Genomic DNA, 23,508 nt, shown 5'->3' on the forward strand with positions numbered 1-23,508 from the left:
CCCCAGTGATGAAAAGGATGTTAATGAAGATTCACCGTCTGTGTTCTCTTTTAAGGTTCTGTATTCTGGTGTTCCTCTGCGGACATTCGCCTGGATCAATGTTCTCCTCACAGTCTCCACCCATCCTTCTCCTTCTGGTATTCATCTGCTCCTCCTCTCTGCACCTCCTCTTACAGGCTGGAGGCGGACAGTGGGCCTCCTGGTGGAGCTGGAGGACAGCTCTACCACAGAGCCTATCAGAGGACAGCATGTGTTAAATATGACCACAAGGGGTCGCCACACAATAACTGTGTGTTTATTATGGAATATATGTTTGTTGATCAAACAACTTTACTTGTTTAAATAAACTAAAGATTACAAGTTAACGTCTCTTTAATATGCATCTTGCTTTAAAATTCAATTCTCAAATAACTGTATGATTTAATCATTCTGTTTTTGTTTCTTTGTATGGTGGTCCCAATTCCTGGATTTAAGGATTTCTTATTTTCTTTACAGTTTGTTTTCTTTTAAGAGTCAATTAATAAATAATATCTATAGCTTTACAAGAAAATGTTTATTAAAATGGTTCTCAGTTGGGGTTTTTATTTATCACAGCTCAGGTTCTTGATCAAACGTGATGAAGAAATGAACTGAAGCAGGACGTGAAGCTCATCACCCTAATTGAAACTAACGAAGGGGGATTACCAGCTTACACACACACACACACACACACACACACACACACACACACACACACACACACACACACACACACACCCTTTAATTTGTCCTCAAAGGGGCCACCGCTCATCACATTCTTACCTTTGTAAGTATTTCAAAACTTTATTATGACTTAAAATTAAATTGAATCTGATTTAGATCTCTGAGGAGGGAAATGTAACAAAAACAGCAAATAAGAAACATATAGGATATCAACAGCACAAACACACTGTTCAGAAATCTACTCATTAACAGGTAAAATAAATAAAACACTTTGGACAGTTGAAAACACTTGAATCTGAGGTCATACACTGAATCAGCTTTTTGTTGAACATGGATGACTTCAGCACATAAAGCCTTTAAACTCTTATTAAACCAACTCAAGCAGGAAACATCTGTATCACCTATACTGACATCAGTAAACATTACTGTGCGTCTGTTGAACAAAACAGACAGGCACCAACAAGGACAAAAATGTTTTTTACTCTTTATATTACTCTTTAATACTCCCCTCTATTCTTTAAATACCACTCTAACTCTGGTGTATAATGTTAAAATCAAAAATCAGCAAAGTTTCAGATCCACTAACAGATTTTCCACATAAACCTGCTGTTGGTTTCAGCAGTTTTTTTCTTTTTTAAAACACATTTTTTAAATAGTGATTTTTTTTTGGTGTAAAACAGTGTAATACATTAAGAAAGTATATTTAAAAAAAGCAGTTTTAGTTAAGAATCTCTCAATTATTGATTCTTAATTAAACAAAGGATATCAGTTTTAAAGTTAACATTAAACTTCTCAATCATAAAAATATGGCTCCTACACAGAACTTTAAATTGCTCACTTTTGTCTTACTATTTAACTGTCCTTTATATTTCCTCAAATAATTTTTGTTATTCCAAGTTTTATATTTACAAATTCAGTCTCACCTTTTTCTGCAGTAAGGAGACATATCCTTTGAAACTCACACTGAAAAAACCTGAACTCTTCAGATTACTAACAGTCTAACTAACGGCTTCTCTTTTTCTGCCTTTACTCAGTTTGTGTTTCTTCTAACTTTCCCTCTGGAGGAAAAATTCAAACCAGGAGCAGATTTACATCTGGTCAAGTTAAAGCCAACAAGCAAGGCCGTTTCCTGTTTGCCCTTTCAATATTAAAGCCTTACTTTTTTATTTTTTGAATAACAGCCTTCGAGTGACAAAAAATAGCACAAGTTCAACCTCTCTTTACGCTTTTCTGTGTCACATAACCGTTCTTAAGAGACTGTGATGTAAATGTTTTCATCACTTTGACAACCTCTTGTCTGGAATGCTATACCACAGAGAGATTAAATTATGTGATTAAAAGCTTTAAAGCAGATTGAAAGGATTTTTTTTTCAAGAATAGGATTTCAAACCTGTTTTAATAATTACAAAGAGAACCCAAACTACAGTTCACATGTCAGTGATGAATGATGAAACCACACACTTCGAGAAAGGATCAGTCTAAAAAAAGTGAAGTCAAGTGAAGTCAAAGTCAAGTCAATACAACCATGCAAGCTTTCTGATCTGAACCACGGCTGGATTCAACCCCATGCTTTTACTGTGAAAAACTGTGCTCGGTTCACTGTGACGGTGATGTTTCTTTTAGTCTCAAGCATATGTTTGTCATTAACAGAGAGAGGCGGGGGGTGTTTCCACAGCAACAAACCAAACTGCAGTCAAAAAAATGTTAATTTTACATCCCTGTGTTTCCACACACAAAACCATATGTTAGTAACACTGACTAAAAAGAGACTTAGGCCTATACATTTTTAGTTTTTTGTTTGAAAATGAATTGTTGGTTGGTTTAGGGTTTACTTAACTAAACTCAACTATTTATATAGCACCTTAACATGCACCTCATAGTGCTTCACGTATAAAGGGGAACTTTAAAAAAGGTCATTTTTAGAAGCTCAGAGAAGATTATGATCTTCGATAAGAAGATATTTACAGATATCTCCAAATGCAGCACTACTTTGAAACTACAACAAAATAAACTTAATTAAAAAATTAAAATCTTTTTCTTTTTAGAGTTCTGAACACAACTGTAAAACCTTTTCTAAAATAGTTCCTATGTTCAAAGGAAATTTGACATCTGGGCCGAATTTAATCTAAAAATGTTGTATTACTCTAACTCCCATGTTATGTTACCACGAAGCGTTGTGCAACAGGATTTGTGGCACATTTGAGGCAGTAAATCCAAAAGTATTTCCCAGATTATTAAAATGACATCAACTCGTAAAATCAACTAAAAATATTGACATAATGGAATTAAGATGACGTCTTGACTTCTTGTTTTTACTGTCTATCATGTACCATGATATAAGCAGGAATAGACCTGAGTATGTTTGTTTCTCTATTTCTGTTCTTGGACATGTAGTTTTAGTTGTGAATGCTTTGTTTAAATTTAAAAGTTGGCTGTTGTTAAATTGTTAATGTGTTGTTAGGTTGTTATCAGAAATCTTGTTTGTTTAGTGTGACAGACTGCAGTAAATCTGCAGTTAACTGATCAGATTATCACAGCACCACGAGTCTCTCTCTCTCTCTCTCTCTCTCTCCATCAGTGTCCTCACCCCAATCCTCTCTCTCTCTCCCTGGGGCCCAGCAGATGGTCTCTCTCTCTCTGTGTGATCTGTCTGTGTTTATATGACATCTCAGGAGAAAATGTGTCTGTAGACTGAAAAGCCTTTTTTTGGACTTTTTCATCATTGTCGGAGCCTAAATACATCAACGTGAGTACATTTTAGTAAACATATAGATATAGCTTTTCATCAGCAACTAAATATAGTTTCAACTGGTGGCAGCTGAATTTAAGACATCTTTTTATGTTTGTGTTTCATCTGAATCAGAATTTAAATCTAAAAGCAAAAGACTTTACACTAACTAACAGAGGTTTTGAATATTTCAACCTTAGAAACAAACAAAAATGTTATACTGCACCGGTAAATATGTTTAAACCATACTGTTATATACTACATTGTGCAAGAGTAATATTATAAATAGGATATACAAAAACATACCTTATTTAGCTTTTTTTTGGTAAATTTTAAATGCGAAAAAGGTCATTCATTTATTTATTGGTTAGAGTTTCTTTTTAAAACAGCAAACATATCTTGAAGTGTTTGAAGGGTTTAAACACTTCAATGGGACTGTAACCTTCTAAATAGCCCTGTTGTTGCCAAATTAAAACATTCATTCTGTCAGTCTACAGATGAAGGTTTTCACCTTAACTGTTTTATTGATGGTAAACTGATTATACATTTAAAAACAAAACATCTAATTGAAGAGATCTTCCGTATTTGTTTACATTTTGACTCTTGGTATTATCTTAGTTTGTAATGAGAGAAAAACAAATATCCATAGGTCAGAAGATTTGATCTGTGATCCTCATGCTGATCTCTGATCTTGTGTTTGAACTCTAAACCTGTTACTGCGGTGAAAAACTAAAGTCTAGGTGAAAGGATCCAATCTGATTCCTACACAGAATCAACCATATTATTTATGTTGATGTTTATAGTAGAGATAAAAACAAGGGTTTTAGTTTTTAAGATTTACATGCATGTGTGGCAGCAAAGCTTTAAAAGACACCCTGAGTGACGATCAGTCAGACTAAAGTGAATTTGACAGACATAGACGTTAAACACTTCCTGACCAGCTGTTCAGCTTTACCTCACAAGTCAACACGAAGAATTAAAAAGTCATTAGCAAGTCTTTAACTACAAGTCCTCGCCAACAAGCCTTTAATACTAAAGGCCTTGATATAGTTTGGTGTCAATACCCTGAACATAAAATTATAATTAGCAGCTACCCTTCACTGACTATCCAGTCCACAAATGAATTTGGGGTTTCTCTCTCCCTGAGTATGTTCACACACACATCTGTGTTTTCAGCATAACAACCAACACAAACATCGAGAGGTCTACTGGCCAATGAGAGAGGCATATTTTACAAATCCAGGCTAAAAGCAACACAGCTATAGCTGCCAAATGTGGGCAGGACAGCTGGCAAAAAACTAACACAGAAATTGTGTAAGTTAAGGCTTACACAGTTTGAGCCATAGGGCACAGGTATCTGACTATTACATGTGGGTTACATTAAATGAATATGTTTCTTTGATGCATTCTTATGGTGTTTATGATGAGAGTTACTGGTTAAGTATCACATGAACATTGAAACGATGAAAGCGGTTAATAGTTAAAAATATTTTATAAAAAATCTCTATAATTATGCTTGTACTAAAGTACATTTCAGGAAAGTGTTTAGCTCGCCTGACCACTCGACTAAGATGCTCCAAAGCTTTGGAATTAAAAGAATGTATTGGTCAGCAGATGGGGCCTACATTTGTGCTTGGTTTTATCTGGAACATAACCTTAAAATGAGCACATTATTGTACAGTAGCTGTCCAGCATAAGAAACTACAGAAACAAAGCCAGGTTCAAAATTGGAGAAAATTTGTAGAATTAAAAACCCACAGGTACTATGCTAAATGGTAAGTCTTAAACAAAGGGCCTTTATCCACAAACACTCAGAGATTCCTCTCAGAGAGCTCCCACCTTCGCTTGAACATTTCTCACAAGGAGTCCTAGTTTAGGAGTGATGCAGGAACTGTCTCAGAGTAACTTCAAGTAAAGAAATAACAGAAACTTACATCTTGTCTGGAGGTGTGGTTGATCTAGTTCCTAGTTCAACCCCATCCTCATAAAATCTGTCACTGAAATCGATAAACCTAATCATAGAATCAATTAAGACATTGTGTTATTCTGAACACTATTTTGTAAAATGAACATTTGTGTAGTATAACTTATAAACCATATTTAAAAGCAGATAGCTTTGTTAGAGCCTGAAATGTAACAACTATGTTATGAAAAATTTAACAAAATGCTGAGCCAATGTAATAATAATGTAATTAGTAATTATATGGAGAAGGCAACATATTTTTCTCCTAATAATGTAACACGTTGTTACATTTTGGGCAGAAAGTTTTGGGTTTTGTTAAAAAAATTGTTTTAGAACATTTCGGGTCCTTGTTACATTTGGGGTCGTTACATTTCGGGCTCTCACAAGCCTTCAATATGTTTGAAGACACATCCCCACTTGTACAGTGGCTTCTTCACATGCTGACAATTATATCAGCTATGTTTCAATAAGAATATTTTTTCCTCAGTGCATTTCTCCCTTTTCTCCCCAGCTCAAAAAAAGTCCTAAAAGTCCTTCTCACTATTATCTTAGATCATCTGCTTGTAATTGAGGGGTAATTCTTAGTCAAGAATGTTCTTAAGATTTTGTCACTAGGAGTAACTCTTAGAAAGCTTTGCTGCCCCAACAGCAGGTTTTCCAGATGGTTGTGAATTAATGTTGGCCACTTGGAAATAACTTCCTATGGAGTGGCTTGAGACAGTATTGTTGGCCATAAGAAGGAATTAAGGCTCTGAAAAAAAGTCTGTGGAGTTTTTAAAGATGGTCATGCAGATGCTTAAAAATGTAACAGAGCATGTAAGTTTTTTAAGAAGACATTTCTTTGAAGATTAACAAATCCAAAAATACAAAGCCTCTTAAAGTAGGATTTAAACATCTCAGAAGGGTTTGTGGAGATTCTTGTAGAAATGTTAGTAAGGAAGTTTCTGCTCTGTCTTATTGAGGTTTGAGAGGTAATTTCATTGACATCCCGAACCGTCCCAAGTAGACCTAGAATGGGTAATTCTGGTTTTGAGGGTCGACAAGAATATTCTAAATTTAGACAAAAAGGTTTTAGAGATCTATTGGACAGTTTTAATACATCAATTCTAATGAAAGTATTGATGGTTCTTCAGAAGTTGTGAGTCCCATTTGTATGGCCCTTGACTATTGGTTGACAACTGGTCCATACAGTCAATAATAGGATGCAGATGATTGGTAGGTAATAAAAAGCTACAAATGAAAACAAATACAGAATAAGTTGTTTAGAATATATTTTCTCTATAAGGAGGTGTACAGAGGGTTCACATCTTGAAACCTCAAAATGTCATCAAATAAAACACCTTTGGTGACTTCTACAATTATTTGCAGCATCAATGGAATGATGGGTACTTTCTGCATTTCAGGATGATGCTTAACGACACATGGACTATCATGAACAACAGCAGCTCAGAGCTAGACAGCAAGCGGCTAACCAAACACAAGGTACAGTACATGCCATGCAAGCTGTTGTTCACCAGTTTGACCAGATACCAATCCCAACCTTCAGTTCCCACGATCCCTTTATCATCACTTCCTCACTATCATCTCCCATTATGCATTTAGTATCTCTGTCATCTTAACCAGCAACTCCAGGGCTGGGAAATATATAGAGTTTTTAAGATATATCGATATATTAACAAGATATAGGATAAGACAGTATTGTTAACATTGATGTAGTTTATGCTGCATTAAATTAACGTCATACATGTCTTCTGTATCATCTCACTATCGCTCCCTCTTCACCCTGCTCCTGCCTTCTCTCTCTCTCTCTCTCTCTCTCTCTCTCTGAGCAACTCAAAAAACAAATCGATAATAAAACAATGTTTATTTTATGATTACGTAATGTTAAAATCACAAACAGGTAGTTTATTTTCATGTACATGTTGAACTTGTGGAACTGACTGTTAATAAAAGATATATTGATATATATTGAGCATCGCCATCCAGCGAAAAAATATCGAGATTTGAGTTTTGGTCCATATCGACCAGCCCTACCACCACCAACCATAAACCCATAGACATCAACTGATCACTCTCTTATATGCCTCACCAACTGTCCAACAGTTAACTTATCACATCAACCAATCATTTCCTTCCAATTATCGGCATCCCTTCAACTTCCCACTGTTGCACCATCAACCCACCATCTCCGATCATCTACCCACCAGCCGATCATCCTGTCCGCACCCTAATAACTGAATTTGGTACTGTATGGATTATCAGCAGACATCATGCTACCACCGGTCCTCTGAGCTGCGATGACACCCTGCTGTGTGATCAGCTAAATGAAATGGGGCTGAGGAAGCCGACCATGCTTTACCGTCACCCCCCACTGTCAAATCTGGGATGAGAACACTTTAACCTTTCACAAATTAATGCTTGAAACCAGCACTTATGTCATTACATCGTGTTTTCTTAAAATATTTTTTCATTGTTTGAGCACTGATTTGAGCTCTTAAACAGTTTTATGTCTTCTTCTGAAACATGTTCATGGCATCAGCGTCAGATTTTCTGAAGATTCTGTTCAAATTTGTGTTCAGATTGAACCATCAAAAGACCGATAGACCCACAGACTGACAGACCTACAGAGAGTTAATTCGTGTTAATCTGGAGTTAAACTGTCAGATCAAAGTGTCTCTAATCTGCAGCATCTGTCGCCTTCACTGACATCACAGAGGATCTACAGATTAAACACACAGAGACGTGATTTTCCCTGCAGGGGGGATGTTACCCCACAATCCTTACCCATCACCCCACCCTTTATCAGGCTTGAGACAGGCTGCAGTGACCCTCTTTAGCCCATGCCAATGAATAATAAGAATAATGCCAATCATTTAAATAACATGTAAATAAATGAACTTCATCACTTCAGGTTAAATATCATAGTTTCTTTCTATTCAAGAAGTTTCATGAGGATACTTGTCTTCTGTACTTTGGTCTTTGCTACAGTATACTTCTTGATTACTGAACAGATTAAGATATAAACATATGACGAGTTGATAAATATGATGCATTCTGGAAGATTACACTGGATATAATTTAAACAGTGACATGCTGCTTACACACTGGCTCATAATGCAAATGCAGTATGTATAAACTAGTGTGTACCAAGTATGATTTTAATTTTAAACTTTGGATAAAAATGGGTTCATATTTCCTCTTAACATTTCCTCTTCATTCACTCTTGTCAAGAAGTGCTTAAATTCTTATTTGGTAAAACGTATATCTGTAAGAATAAATTAATTTCATTTACTTTAAATGGTTTACTCTGAGTGAAATTACATACATTTCATAGGCTACAGATATAATGCCAAAAGTATAAGCCAATTATACACACTGAAGCTTGTCTGTCAGTATGTTAGTGTTTATGTTGGTCAAGACACTTAACAAAGGAGCAGCTAAAAAGAGGTTAATTGATAATAAATGTTGACTGTACTTATCTGTGTCTCTGCATAAATACCAGCAGATGCTGGGGGATCATTTGAGATTACAAATAAAACAGTAAAATCTGGTCTTGATTTATACATTGTGGAGAAATTAAGAAGAAAAAGGAGAAGCTTAAAACAAATTCTAGGTCCGAGCCATAGGCTTCAAGTAATGCTTATGTTTTAAGATTTCATTCCAAAACAAGACGCCCAGCCTGTTTAAGGTTTGTGCAACATTGATGTTGTTACTGCATTCCACTCCTTCAAAAGAGGGATACAATTAGTTTAGACATTGCACTGGATAACAACACAAAATCAAGTAGAAATCATTGTTAATTGCTGTGTGTGTGTGTGTGTGTGTGTGTGTATTTCTAGACATGCTGCAACCTCCTGTCATGGTCCATTGGTGTATTGGTGATGATAGCAGCTCTTGTCACAACCACAGTCACCATCTTATATGTGAACCAGTATCCTCTGCCTTTCATCAGCAGGTATATACACCTTTCTTGTCAGCCTGTCTGGCTGGCTCTTTTACCATCTTCTCTGCATATAGCTGTCTAGCTGTTGACACTGACAGTGTCTGTTTCGTTTATCTTTTTTGTCTGCCTGACCAAAACTGTCTCTCTAAATGTCTGTCCATCCCTATTATTGTAGTAAAAGTGACGGAGCCTCCTCCTCACCTGTGATCTCCACCAATTCCAAAGACTCTGGCGCCTTGGTGACTGTCTCCCGTGCTACAGACGGAGAGCCAATTAGCATCTTTCTGGACCCAAACTGTCCCGACTACAGTGCCAACTTCTTGCGTTGGGAAGCACTGCAGAGCTCTTTGCTGCGAGCACTGTCCAATCACAACGCAGAAGACTGGCCAAACATTGGATTGGCCCAGAAGCTGTCTGAAGAGCTGAAGGTTCTGTCAGGTCACACCCACAACCTGAAGCTAGAAGCTGATTCACTGAAAAAAGGTCAAGGTGTTCTGGATCAACGTTTGGATGGATTACAGAGCGAACAGAGCCGTATTATACAGGTTAGGCAGGGTTCTTTTTGTTATACACGGTATTTAATTAAATTAAATGTTTTTTATGTAAACCTGCAGGAGCATATCATAAAGATATGCAATTATATGAAATAAAATAGTAGAAATAAAAACGAAACAATTAAATAATGAGATAATTAAATAATAATAATAAACAATAATCAAATGAAGAGAAAAAATCAGCACAAATGAAAATTTAATTTAATTTAAAAAACACTGAATTACATCAATAAATTAAATAAAGGTCAATGAATCTAAAATGTACATTTCCCTTCTCTTACCTGTACAGGTGTTGTCCGACAGCAACTCAGGGGTGTTGAAGTTTGCTGCAGGTTTTAGTGATTCTCTGCTCAGTCTGCAGAGGGAGACTGAGAGTCTGAGGAAACTCAACAGTGACCTGCAGAGGGACAACAAGTACAAAGGTAACACACTCACTAACAAACACAAACAGTAGCGCGTGCACACACACACACACACACACACACACACACACACACACACACAATGAACAACAATAGCTAGTCTGAAACATATACACAGGTGTCACACATTGATGTGACAAATAGTCAAAGAGATAGCAAAACTGGAAACGTGTAGTCACTCCCACAAGTACACACAAACTGGAACAAAAAGATGAAACACACTTACCAACAAACACAGTAACACAGACAGTAACAAATAATGGCTACAAGCTCAGGAAACACATGCACTCACAAATAGGTCACATATACTTTCACAAACGTAGGGGAAACATGGTAACAGCAGTAAAACACAAAGGTGACACAATGTAACACACAGACACAACAACCCATAAAGGTATCAAACAAGGAAACAGACATGGGGTTCATCTATACACATGCAGTAACAACACATTCAGGTATTTTTATTGACAGTTATCTTTATCAGCATTTCTTGAACATGTCGCACTCCCTCTCTCCATGTGTCTGCCTGAATATGTCTTGCCCTCAGCTGTCAGACCCAGGGACTGTAGTGATGTCTTGGCTTCCGGCAACACTCAGGATGGAGTTTATTCAGTATTTCCAACTCATGACCCTGACGGCTTCATGGTTTACTGTGATATGACCACTGATGGAGGAGGCTGGACAGTATGTGACACACAAACATATACATGCAGACAAATACACACTGCAGCAGGTCCTTGTTGTTACATTTACTTCAGAGTGTTAAGAGCTGATAAAAATGATGTGCTGTGTGTCTCCAGGTTATCCAGAGGAGAGAGGACGGCTCTGTAAATTTTTTTCGTGGTTGGGAGGCCTACAGAGATGGTTTTGGAAAGACTACAGGAGAGCACTGGCTAGGTCTGTCACACAAATGGACACACTCACATGCACAGCTACACAGTTTCTAAAAGCAAAACAGTGTTTTCAGCACCCTCCACAGGATACAGACTGTTTTTGGGGGGTTGTTTAAAGGAAGTGGATGTAGCCTCTGGGTCCATTTATTGTATTGTATGTATTTTTTAAATGTACTTTATTACCTCAATGAACATTCAAATACATTTTTAGTCTCAATTATTTGTTTGAGATCTTCTTCAGCATAACATAATATATATTTGGTATTTAAGTACCGTAAATTCCGTACTATTGAGCGCACCTGGATATAAGCCGCACCGGCTAAAAATAAGTAAATAAATGTATTTGTACATATATAAGCCGCACTTGATTATAAGCCGCAGGTGTCCACGCTATAACAAGAGCTATTTACACAGACGTAGGCTACCGGTAACATCCGCAAATACTGTAGCGTCCGTACGGACGTTAAAGGACGACGAGAGCGTTCAAATAATAACTTAATAACCCGATCACTGTCGGCCGTGACCACGCCGTTTACAGCAGAGAGCAACACATAACTTGCCGTAACAATCCAACTCTCTCTCCCAGCATTCTCTCATACAGCCACTCAACACGTTCTCGCTGGTGCATTCACTGACTCTCCACATAATCGGAATTATGAACACATTATCAACTACTGACTTTACAACATGAACCGTTACAACACGAAGCCTAGCCGACGGTGTCTGTAACACGGCTGATGAAAAAGATGACCGTAATATATTTCACAAGAAAAAGTCCATCCATTCACTGCCTCAGAATGACTTCATTACTCACTTCCTCAGTCTCTGTTGTCGCTGTCAGTGTCATCTTAACGTGCAGCAGCTCTGTTAGCTTCTTTGACAGCCAGGTCGATCGCCTTTAACTTGAAAGCTGCATCATATGTATTTCTCCGTGTGTTTTCCATGATGAGGGTGCGTGCATGAAGCGCAAAATGACTGATATTAAGATCCGACGTGACGAAGTCAAATGTTTTTGCGGCACAAGCTCATTGTCCCCCATAAAAAATCCATGCATTAGCCGCACCGGAGTAGAAGCCGCAGTGCTCGAAGTGTGAGAAAAAAGTAGCGGCTTATAGTCCGGAATTTACGGTATTTATATATAAGTTTAAGACATAATCTATGTGTATCATCTAGTATCTTATCTCTTGAGTTGAGTTACCATGCAATTCCTTTTTCACCTTTTTTTTTTTAGACAACTCCTACAGTATTGTCAAGATTTATGACAACGTTTTGCGAGTACAGGAAGTAATGTTTCCCTGGTGTTGAGAGGTGGACCTTAAGGTTAATGGAGTTGTTTGCCATGCACTCTGGATAAAAAAAAATGCTTTTCTAAGTAACTCAAGAGAACAATGCTTTCTGTCTCTTATCTGTCTGTCCCTCAGGTCTCCAGAGGATGTATTCTCTCACCAGGTCAGGCGGTTATGAGTTACGCATCGACATGGCAGATTTTGATAATGCCACAGCGTTTGCACAATACGGTGACTTTTCTGTTGGTCGAGATTCTGTGAACCCTGAAGAGGATGGATATCCACTAATTGTGGACCAGTACTCAGGGACAGCAGGTAAAATGAACAAAACAACTAGTGTACTGCTGTAATTCTCCATTTCACAGTAATAACAGGCAAGTTTCTGTCCTCTAGGTGACTCCCTTCTTAAGCACTCTGGTATGCAATTCACAACCAAAGATCGAGACCAGGACCAGTCAGAAAACAACTGTGCAGCGTACTACCAGGGGGCATGGTGGTACCGTAACTGCCACACCTCCAACCTGAATGGGCAGTACCTAAGTGGAGGCCATGCCTCCTATGCTGATGGTGTGGAGTGGTCCAGCTGGACAGGATGGCAGTATTCGCTCAGGTTTACTGAAATGAAGATACGACCTAATACTAAATCTGACTCTTGATCATCAGGTCCTACACCTGACCTTCTCTCCTGCTTTTAAACCCTAACCCTGACCCTACTGTAGAGCTTTCCCCAAAACCTGACCCAAACTGAATTCCTAGACCTTTTCTCCTGCCCTCAAACCATTGACCTATGACCTTCGTCCCATGAACAATTCTCTGCAGCAACTTCAGGAAATAACAGCTGCTTGTGTATGTTTTATTAAATGTGAATGGTTCTTTTTATCTTAAAGACGAAATGTAATGAAAAATGCCTTTTTTTAGAACACATCCATAGTTTAACTATGCGCCTGTACACAAAAAATGAATTTCATTGTATTCTTAGATCAAATACCAATCATGTTTCCTTTCTGTAAAAGACCATTTCAGCCTATAGTCTTAAACCATTCATTTTCTACTGAGAATGACAGTTTTCAACTAACTAACTATGAACTATTTGACAACATTGTACGCTGAGGTGTCCCTGTTATTCCCAACTGTACATATAACAGTTGCCTCAAAAAAACTTAGATGTGTGATTGAATGTGTGCAAAAGGGAGAGGATGTCCAAAACTTTGAAAAAATCCATTGCCCAATTTTGGTAGCCAATTGATGTCACCAGTGTTGTTAATCATTATTTACTGTCAGTTGTTGGGATTAATAACTTATTATACTGTACTAATGATGTCAGAGTTCATGTGAAAATAGAGTGATGGTTCATTAAAGAGTGTCTGGATTATTTCCCCGTCTCTTCTCCATCTGTTGTTGTAAATGTCTGATCATATTTAAGATTTATAATTACTGACATGAATACACTGCTTCACTGCTTGTGAAGTTTATTCAGGTGCGGCCTATATGGTTACGGAGAGTGTTTTGTTTGAAAACCAACATATGTTCCTTCAAGAAATACACAGCTTAATTTAATTCAAATTGTAATAATAATAGTAATTGTCTAAAGTAATGGGGAAAAAATCATAAAAAATATAAGGTGTTATCAGGAGTTTTTAGCAACAGGTACCGTAACCTATAAGTTAAAAGGAGAAGAAGCATGGCGCAGACATTTTTCTTGTAGGTGCATGTCAGGAAAAGTAGGCAGCAAAGCAAGCATGCTCCCTTTGCTGATCGACTGGAATCCTGTTTATTTCTTTGTTTCCCTCTCTCAGGCTATATAAATCAGCACAGACAATTTGGTCACTTCAGAGGGAGAGTTGTTCACTGAATCTGACTAAAGGTTGTAGAGTTCCACTTCAAGTAAAAGGTAAATTAAATGCATCTTTGAACAGGGCTCTAGAAGGGTGTAGGGTCAGAAATTGATTTTCAGAGACCAATAATCAATACATTTAATGTTGGCTTAGGATTTGCATGCTTAATTTGATATAAAAATATATAGTTATATTTTAAAATCATTACTGAAAAAAATAAAATCAGTGGTGCTAACAGACAATGTCTACTTAGGTTTTCTGTCATTTTTCAATGATTGTTTAAGTTACAGAGAAGCTCTTTGACCAAGGGTAAGGAGGCAAACTTTTGAGATTGTTTGGGTTTCATAAATTGGCAACAGATCAACTGTAAGAGTGGGAAAAGAAGAACATTAACATGTAATCTTGATATTAGACTGAGGGATTTGGTCCATTTTAAATATATTATTTTCAGGAGGAAATTTTCTCAAATACTATGATTTTAAGGAGAAGTTCAACATTGTTTTGAATTTACAAAAAAACTAAATGTAGCAGTTTTACGGCAATTCCTCAAGCATCCTTAAATATGCTGAAGGGAATATTAAGATAACACCATGGTTCCTTTCACCATATCGCTCTTTTGGAAAAAGACATGTACAAATAAGATTGTTGGATGCATTCTCATTTTTGAGCACTTTCCATTGTCCTTCAAAATTAAAAAAAATATTAAAAGAATATTCTTAAGAAAATATTACAAACATTGGAACTGAATAATTTACTTTCACGTCATCAAAAGCCAAAGAAACACATTTTGAAATAATAGATTATATTTACCTAAGTTACGATTTTCCAAGAGAAAATGTTGATATTGAAAATAAATATTGTTTGTTCAGTGATTATGAAATTGAAACTCTAAAGACTAAACTTGCGAGATACAAACTAATGCAGTGCCATGCTTCATGGGGTGACGTCATGACGCTGTTACCGACGGCAGTGACGATTGGTCCTATGCAAATGATCGAATACCTCCTTTTCTGATTCGCGGGAAAACTGAAAAAATGGCGACGGATGAAGTTTGAAGTTTAGCGCCACGAAACCAGAGACGGCCAGAAAGGATACACACTGATAGGACAGGACGACAGGACGGAGACAGTGGGACAGGACAGAGACAGGGAGGCAGAACTAAAGATACCGAGACTCAGACTGTGTCTGTCCCGTTGGAGCCCTACTTGTCTGGTTGAGTACCACCCTCTCGTCTGTGGTTTCAGAGGACAGGTGGAGACAGCCCGGGGAAAAGAAGGTAAAATAACTCTGTTTTCTGTATTTTAATTCACTTTCACTCTACAGACTGTGTTTTTTTTTAACGAGCCGTGTTGTTTGTAATAGTGAATCAGTGATGTCGGTTTTTAAACTGGTTTAGATTTAGACCCCTGTATCCCATCACTTGAAGGTAAACTGCTCGGTCACGACAGAGGAGGAACCGTTATAACAGTTCAGTTACCGTAACTCAAACGTTAACTCTGTTTTTGTTTGAGTGAGAGAGAAATGTTTTTTAATGAACTCAAAACCGAGTTCATTCACATTATGATACCTGGGCGTTTATTTCCAGAGGTAGTGTGTTAGTTAAATCTTAGGTGGGTAGTTAATGTAGGGTGAGTTAGTGGTTAGCCAGTTAACGGTCCGCTAGTCTCGGTTCTGATGGGATGGTTAAGTGCGCATGCTCTAAAATGTCAAAAAGCCCCTGACAGTTCAGGAATGAATCACAGCCTGTTATAGACCGTCTCATAGAGAGAGAGAGAGAGAGAGAGAGGTAGGGTCTGTCTGTCTACTGCCTGTCTGTCTGCTCTCTGGATGATTCGTTGAAGGTAATTTTCCTTAAAACATCGAGTTACAAACAAAGGTGATCATCATCAAACATTGTTACTTTTTGCAGATTTATATATACATATATATAGGGAGATTTATATATATACACATCCTCATCTTTGACCTCTTACCTTAACTAAATTTATTTTGAAGAGGAAATTACTGAGTGTGCCATTTGTCTGATCTGTCTTTATGTGTTCTTCTAACCACACCTCAGCAATGAAAATAACTAAATCAGGGCCCAATATTATAACTGGCTTGCTGGCCTGGTAGTATGATTGAAGACTTCAAGCCAGTGGGATGCATTTTCCTGTGGCTCATTCAGCCCAGTTAAAACACTGCTTTGAAAATAGAAAAAACACATAATTCATTGTCGTTTTGATTACTGCTGCTGCATTAACATAAGCAACAGTGTGAAAGAGAAGCCACCTTCCCTCAAAACACTCATTGTACTACACTTGGATTGTACATTGGAAAAGGGTAATAGCTCGTTTTTGGTACGGTTAAAATAATAATTATAAACCATCAGTTCCTGGCCAAAGACCTGGAAAAAAATCAACATTTAAAAAAAGGTAAATTCCCTGAAGAGTCGAGGGAGAGTAACAGAGAGCATGAAAACAGTAAAACCAGCCAACTCTGTTGGAAATGGAAGAAGACCTGAATAAATTACAAAACGTTTTTGGATCACTTACTTTTGTATTGAATTGTTTTGTTTCTTTATTTCAGGAGTAAATTATGGACTATTATTTGCTGGATCATTAGTAATGCTCCTGGGTCAGTGGTTACAATGGTGGGGCCTGGGATCTTGAAAAGCCAGTGGCTGAGAGGGCATTAGGCAAATTTAACACCATGTCAACCCCTGCTTTATACTGTCCCACAGGATGTATGAGGACTTATATGAACCTTTCTGTGATCTGGAGCCACAGATGTCTCCAGGAGATGTAGCCTGTCGAAAGGGAAAAGTACTGGATGATATTGAGGTGGCTGAATCCAGTCTGAGTGTTGGACAGTTCGTCCTCTGCCATTGGTCAGATGGACTATACTATCTGGGCAAGATTCAGAGGGTAACACACTTAAACACACACACACACATAGAAACCTTTATACATCCCTTTCTGAATGGTTCATGTACATGTCTGTGTCGTTGTTTGTGGACAGGTGAGTCCCCCAAGGCAGAGCTGCTTTGTCACATTTGAAGATAATTCCAAGTTCTGGGTTCTCTGGAAGGACATCCAACACGGTAAGATACAAACCAGTAAAGAGAGAGACAGAATGCCTTCTGTCTCCATTAATATTTACTGTCATTTACAATCTTTTGTCAAATATTGTTGCAGCTGGAGTGCCAGGGGAGGAACCTCGCTGCTCTGTGTGCCGGGAGGCAGAGCCAAGATCTGACAGCCAATCAAACCAAAACAACCAGATCCTCATCTGTGGAAAGTGTGGCATTGGTGAGTGAGTCAGGTCTTTGGTCAGTTAAACTCATCAACTGAAAAGCTTTAATCTCTAGATTGACTTTTTCAAAACTGATCGACACATTTTACAGAGAGTTGATAACCAATCTCTCAAAAGGAAAACATGAGTTAAAACCAGACAAACCCAATCTTATTTACTTTTCATCAGCTCTCGTTATGAGTTATCAGTTAATCTGTCCATGTCTTTGACTATATACTATTTTATCCTCTCTCTCTCTCTCTCTCTCTCTCTCTCTCTCTCTCTCTCTCTCTCTCTCTGTCAGGCTTCCACCAGCAGTGTCATGTTCCTCCTGTAGAGGGCAGCAGTAGCCTCAGTCCCTGGTTCTGTAGGCGTTGTGTCTTCGCTCTGGCTGTCAGGGTACACACACACACACACACACATACATACTTGCACAAGACAGACAAAAAGCTCCAAAAAATGTCTGTCAGTCGCCTGACTAACCATCTGTCTGTCTTTGCCCACAGAAAGGGGGCGCTTTGAAGAAAGGTCCCATAGCCAAAGCCCTGTCAGCCATGAAGCAGGTGCTATCATACGACCTGGACTCATTGGACTGGGACTCGCAACATCGGACCAATCAGCAGCAGTGTTACTGTTACTGTGGGGGCCCGGGAGAGTAAGAACGACCAATTAAGAGTCTAACATTTTGTGATATTTCTGACCACAAGATTCTAATGTGATGTATGTGCTGTACTTGCAGGTGGTACCTAAAGATGCTGCAGTGTTTCAGGTGTCAACAGTGGTTCCATGAAGCCTGCGCTCAGTGTCTGCAGGAGTCCATGATGTTTGGAGACAGGTACAACAACACCTACTCCTCCTCAGCTCCACTTCTCCTGCTGCTCCCTCACTTCTCCTTTGTTCTGTGACAACCTCTCCCCACCTCCTCAGGTTTTACCTCTTCCTGTGTTCGGTGTGTAATAAAGGATCCGAGTACGTCCGACGTCTGTCTCTGAGATGGGTTGATCTGGTTCATCTGGTCCTCTACAACCTGTCAGTTAGCAGCAAGAAGAAATACTTTGAGCTGGATGAGATCCTGAACTTTGTTTCTGCAAACTGGGACCATTTACAGCTTGGAAAGGTATCACACTGAACTGCAGTTAACATGAACCACACAGTACTCAATTGAACCCTGACCAGATAAAAAACTAAACTTAACAAGACCTAACTGTACTTGGATAACTAAACTGAACCTAACGTTAAATGAACTAAATGTAGTTTTGATCAGACTGACTGAAAATAAACCTGGACCAGCTTGAACTTACTCAACAGGAACAATGCTGAATTAAACCTGGAGCACACTGATCGAAACCTAACCTGAACAAGATTATCTAAACTTAATTTGAACCTGACTGAACTAAATGTAATCTGAACCTAACCAAAAAGATTTTTTTTACCTTAATTAGTCCAAGCCTAGACCATAGTGAGCTTAACTTAACCTGACACAGACTGAAACGAACTTAAACTGAACCACACTAAACTAAATTACTTTTAATCCAGATTAAACTAAGCACAGTTTGAGACGAGATGAAAAAAGTCAAGTTCGATATAATCTGGAGCGTATTTTGAACTGTTTTTTGTGTGTGTGTGTGTGTGTTTTAGCTTTCTAATACACCTCCTTCAGAAAGAGGGCAGCAGCTGCTGGACGCTTTGAATAAATACAAGAGCAAGTAAGACACTCGTGTTATCACTTCATTGTTTGTCTGAACCAGCTAGTCCTTAAAAAGCACGTTTGGTCATTACGTTTGTTGATGGAAACCAACAGACCCCTTTTCCTCAAAGGGTTTCTGGACTAGGATGTACTGTAGTTGTTTCTGGAGTTGATTTTTGAGTGTGAAGTCTGCTTTATTATTGTAATTGTATTATAAATGTCCCAGAAATGCTACTGGCTTTTATTAGAAACGGTCTATTTAAAACACAGTATAGAGCATGTTCTGTCATTTTGTCGCTTATTTTCAATATTAAAGTCGCCAAACTATGCCAGCGAAAATGTATAGCTTTTCAGTGAGGTCATCAGTTTGGATCATGCATTAAATCCCTATTATATGTGTTCAGGTTTCTGTGTGGGAAAGAGATCAAAAAGAGGAAGTGCATCTTTCGTCTAAGGACTAGAGTTCCTCCTAATCCCCCGTCTAAACTCTTTCCCGAGCGTGCTCAGAGCGATGGAGGACGAAAGAAAGGCACAGTCAGGTACAGGAAATTTCCATCATTTACATGCATACTGTGTGGGAATTTCTGGTCACTTTGTTGTTTTAGGTGTCAGATGTAGATCTAGGAAGAAGATTACTTTGGACATCATCTTCTCAACTGAAAACTGCAGATGAAGTTTGTGTTTGTGTGTGTGTGTGTGTGCAGTGCTTCGGCTGAGAGGAAGAAGAGGAAGTCCAAGTGGCTATTAGAAGATGCTATTCCAAATGTAAGACTTGTCTCCTTGTTTATGTTTCTCTTCTTTCATAACCCTATGAGCTCCCCAATAGTAAAAAAAAAAAAAAAGAAATGTCTGCCAGTTACTATATTGGTTTTTTTGATTACCTTGTGGTCATTTCTTCTATTATCTCCAGATGCTTCATACTTTATTTTATTATAAAACCTAACTTAATCTAAATAGGGTACAACCCCCTGCCAACACATGAGCATGTTATTAATATTGTTTTAAATCACTTAATACAAGTTAATGTAACTAATTATAACATGCAGCTACATCGTTTGGCTGTTTGTAGTCTAAACTGTTTTTTTTTATAGAACGAGCTTTCCTGCAGCTGGACGTCCAACCATCACATGGCCAACATCTTTGACTTCACTCTGGATGAGCTGCAGAGCCTCAAGAGGTTAGATTGACATCACTTCACCTGTAACCCTTTTTGGTTTTTAACTATCAGCATGTGATTAACTTTTGGTTGTTCTTCCCAGTAGTTCCAGTAGAACGGTTAGTATTGATCAGGACTCCACTGATGCCTCAACCTCAGGCTCAGCTACCACCAGCGCCTCCTATCACTTCAGGTCAGCGGCAGTTAATCGTCTCCTCCACCATCATTATTTAGAAAAGTAACCAGTTAGGTTGTGTATCTTTCTCTGACATTGATAACAGTGCTCTATATTCTCAGGAGGAGGGTTGGCAGCAGGAAGCGGAAGTTGCCAAGCAACAGCTACAGCCATTGGGCCAGTCGCAGCGAGGCAGGGGAGGAGCTTGTAGGGGAGGCGCCTTCTGGGATGCTAGAGGACCAAGAAGTTACAAACCACTCTCACCTGGCAACAGACTCCTCACACTTCCTGTCTGATGCCTCCCAGATTCCCTCTGACTCCTCCCATCTTCACTCATCCATCTCCTCATATTTCGGAGTGGCAGGCAGACTGACCAATGGGGAAAGGTACCAGGTTTTGGCTCGACGTGTCACTCCTCAGGGGACAGTCCAGTACCTGCTGGAGTGGGAAGGGACAACACCTTATTAGGATGTAAACAAGATGTCGTGTGAAGCTTTGACTCCTCTTCCTCCACTCAAACAATGTCTGTTTTAAACCAATGACAACTCGGTTACCCTCCAAGAGATGGGGAAATACTTCCTCCGCCCATGCCAACAATACATTTGACTAATCAGCTAATTAGGTATGAAAGTTCCTGAAGATCCAATTTTTTTTAATTTTTAATTTTTATTTTACATGTTTGTAAATCAATAGTTTTATAAATACTTGCCACCAAACAACTTCATTTTTTATTATCTTTCCCTTAAATGTGTCTTAAAACAAAAAAATAAGACATCGTTTTTTTTGTGTATGAAGACAATGTATCTATTCATTGTCAGTGGTGAAGCAACAAAATTTGTTTCAGGTGAAAACACTTTTAGAACTCAGCCAGAAAAGTAACTTTTATCCCCTTCATTTATGCCCCTACCAAAACGCTGTCCGATGTACAATATATGTCTCCACATAGTCCTGTTCTCTGTTTGGACTGTTGTAGAAAAAAAATAACCATATCCTATAAATGTCCCTTCAAAGTTCTTTCCAACATATATCTCTTTCTCGATGTAGATCTCCACAAAAGCCTGTCCCACGTAGGTCCCCACAATATCTTGTTTGAAAATATGTAACCAAATAACTTAGTTTCTTATTTTTGTCTCTACCATGTGGCCTAAACATCTTGTTCTCATTGTGTCCTCACAATATGTTGTCCCAATATACTGAATGTCCCATAATATCTTGTCTTATGCATGTCCCCACCAAAAAAATACTTCTCTAAGATATCTGATGCTCTATCATCTCAAAAAGTACCCTATCCTACTTTTGTAGTCAGATGGTTTAGAGCTTGGAGGAATCAGGACTCAAAGCTGTTTACGAACATGTAAAATCAGTATATAGTGAGAGCTAACTTAATGTTGAATACAGCCAAAGACAGACAAACTCTCATCTAGTAGTGTTATATGGATATTGTTATAGTATTGAGCTCTGTATATTGTGAGACTGACTATAGTTTGAGATAGTTTTTCTTTTGTGACAAACCAAACATATTTCTTCTTCTTCTCTGACATGTTAAACATTCAGAGGCTCTTGTAGTTCCTGTAGCGGCATCCAGCTGTTAAACAGCATGTTGCCTTACTTGTCCTCACTGCTGTGCCTGTGGGTTATTTCATTCATCACTTTCTGAAATCTGTAACTTACTGAACATAGAGCACTTCATGTAAAGCAGACAAGCCATGTGTTAGAAAAGGTTTGCCCTGATCTTTAACAGTTTGAACGGGTTTCACTCCCAGCCAGTGATGTCATTACAGGGCTTCCTGACAGCTCTCACACCTGTTGTGACCTCACAGAGTGGGTGTGACCTGATAAGATTCTCGGTCAGTGTTGGTTAATCTGTGAATTGCCAGTGAGACCTGCTATTATCTTAAATAGTAAAATATATGTTACACCTGTTATTGTTGTTTAAAAGCAACAAGAACAGCAACACACTGTCAGAGCTCCAAAAGGATCCAGGACCCGTTTAAAGCAATGAAATATCACTCTGTAAACAACCAGAAGTTACCTTAAACTATCTATTGGTTACCTTCAGCAATGTTGTATGCACATTCAGAGAACATTAAAAGCTCACTAAAAAAATGAAGCACAAATAATAGCCTAAAATGTTTTATAATTGAAGCTTCATTCAAATTTAAGCTGAACTTTAGTTTAAGATGTTTTTCAGTATAGTCAGTTTTAAAGAAACCGAAATCCTCACATCAACCAAGGATTTACATTCTGAATTTCATTAAATTTTTCTGATATGACACAAAGTTCGCTGAAACTACAAATCCCACTGGAGCCAAGTAGAGTTCTGGGTTTCCTTTTGTTAACTCTACAGTGTGTTTCCTGTGAGCAGCTGTTTTCTTGCACTATCGTCACAATCAGTATCTATGCAAACATCAACCTCAGTGACCAACTGATAATAAATCAGAGAGATTGATCAGTAATCAGGAGCTCTGTGCTGTTCAAATGTTTCAAAGAAATTAAAAAATAATAATTATTAAGAGGTTCTACATGTTCATTTATGTTTGGTTAGCTTGAAGCTAATTCAGCCCCATGGTTTAAATGAGGAATCCCAACAGTGCTAATAGTGCTAACAGTCTCTGAGACGTTAAACTGCCACTCTGTCACTTTAAACCTGCAGCTCTTCATTGCTGCCATGGTAACCATGCTCCCCTCCCATTGGTCTGTGGGACGGTTGTTTTGATCTTGTGACTGTTTGTACAATTGCCTTATTTCCTGTTCAGCTGACCAATAAGCTGTCAGCTTTCTGTGGAATAAAACAACTGTTGTTTGACTTTTGACCTCTTTTTTTTGTTATACTGTTTTTGTGAAAAAGTGTATTTAAGTTTTTATGTGTCTTGGAGTTTGTATATGTCTTT

At 38.2% G+C, this 23,508-nt stretch overlaps 3 protein-coding genes across 4 annotated transcripts in view; 2 read left to right on the top strand and 1 right to left on the bottom strand.

The window, feature by feature from the left end:
• Positions 1–9,608, bottom strand: part of LOC306841651 (regulator of G-protein signaling 3-like) — a 33,220-nt gene extending 23,612 nt beyond the window's left edge. Inside the window, exons 1-2 of the mRNA XM_079371598.1 lie at positions 9,538–9,608; positions 36–233 (exon numbers count right to left, since the gene is read on the bottom strand). Coding sequence (XP_079227724.1) covers positions 36–145 — 110 coding nt within the window. The 5' untranslated portion in view covers positions 146–233; positions 9,538–9,608. The remainder of the gene's footprint in view (positions 1–35; positions 234–9,537) is intronic.
• On the top strand, positions 3,321–13,866 carry LOC306841662 (fibrinogen C domain-containing protein 1-like). Its single transcript, XM_079371609.1, has 9 exons — positions 3,321–3,448; positions 6,797–6,875; positions 9,233–9,348; positions 9,512–9,881; positions 10,180–10,312; positions 10,860–10,996; positions 11,113–11,209; positions 12,627–12,806; positions 12,885–13,866. Exons 2-9 carry the CDS (start codon positions 6,798–6,800, stop codon positions 13,145–13,147), a joined length of 1,374 nt encoding a protein of 457 aa, XP_079227735.1. The 5' UTR covers positions 3,321–3,448; position 6,797; the 3' UTR covers positions 13,148–13,866.
• Positions 13,867–15,288: 1,422 nt separating this feature from the next.
• Positions 15,289–23,423, top strand: phf19 (PHD finger protein 19). 2 transcript variants are annotated; one of them, XM_079354414.1, is made up of 14 exons: positions 15,289–15,602; positions 17,049–17,232; positions 17,327–17,408; positions 17,503–17,616; positions 17,904–17,998; positions 18,106–18,254; positions 18,339–18,434; positions 18,527–18,716; positions 19,238–19,305; positions 19,691–19,825; positions 19,991–20,051; positions 20,378–20,463; positions 20,546–20,635; positions 20,740–23,423. In XM_079354414.1, the coding sequence occupies exons 2-14, from the start codon at positions 17,050–17,052 to the stop codon at positions 21,083–21,085; spliced, it is 1,695 nt and encodes a 564-aa protein (XP_079210540.1). In that variant the 5' UTR covers positions 15,289–15,602; position 17,049; the 3' UTR covers positions 21,086–23,423. The 2 variants fall into 2 exon arrangements, with proteins under 2 accessions (XP_079210540.1, XP_079210541.1); XM_079354415.1 differs by having other exon boundaries at positions 20,549–20,635.
• The last annotated feature ends 85 nt before the right edge of the window (positions 23,424–23,508 follow it).

This window comes from Symphodus melops, assembly GCF_947650265.1.
Source record: "Symphodus melops genome assembly, chromosome: 1".
Classification (NCBI taxonomy): Eukaryota; Metazoa; Chordata; class Actinopteri; order Labriformes; family Labridae; genus Symphodus; species Symphodus melops.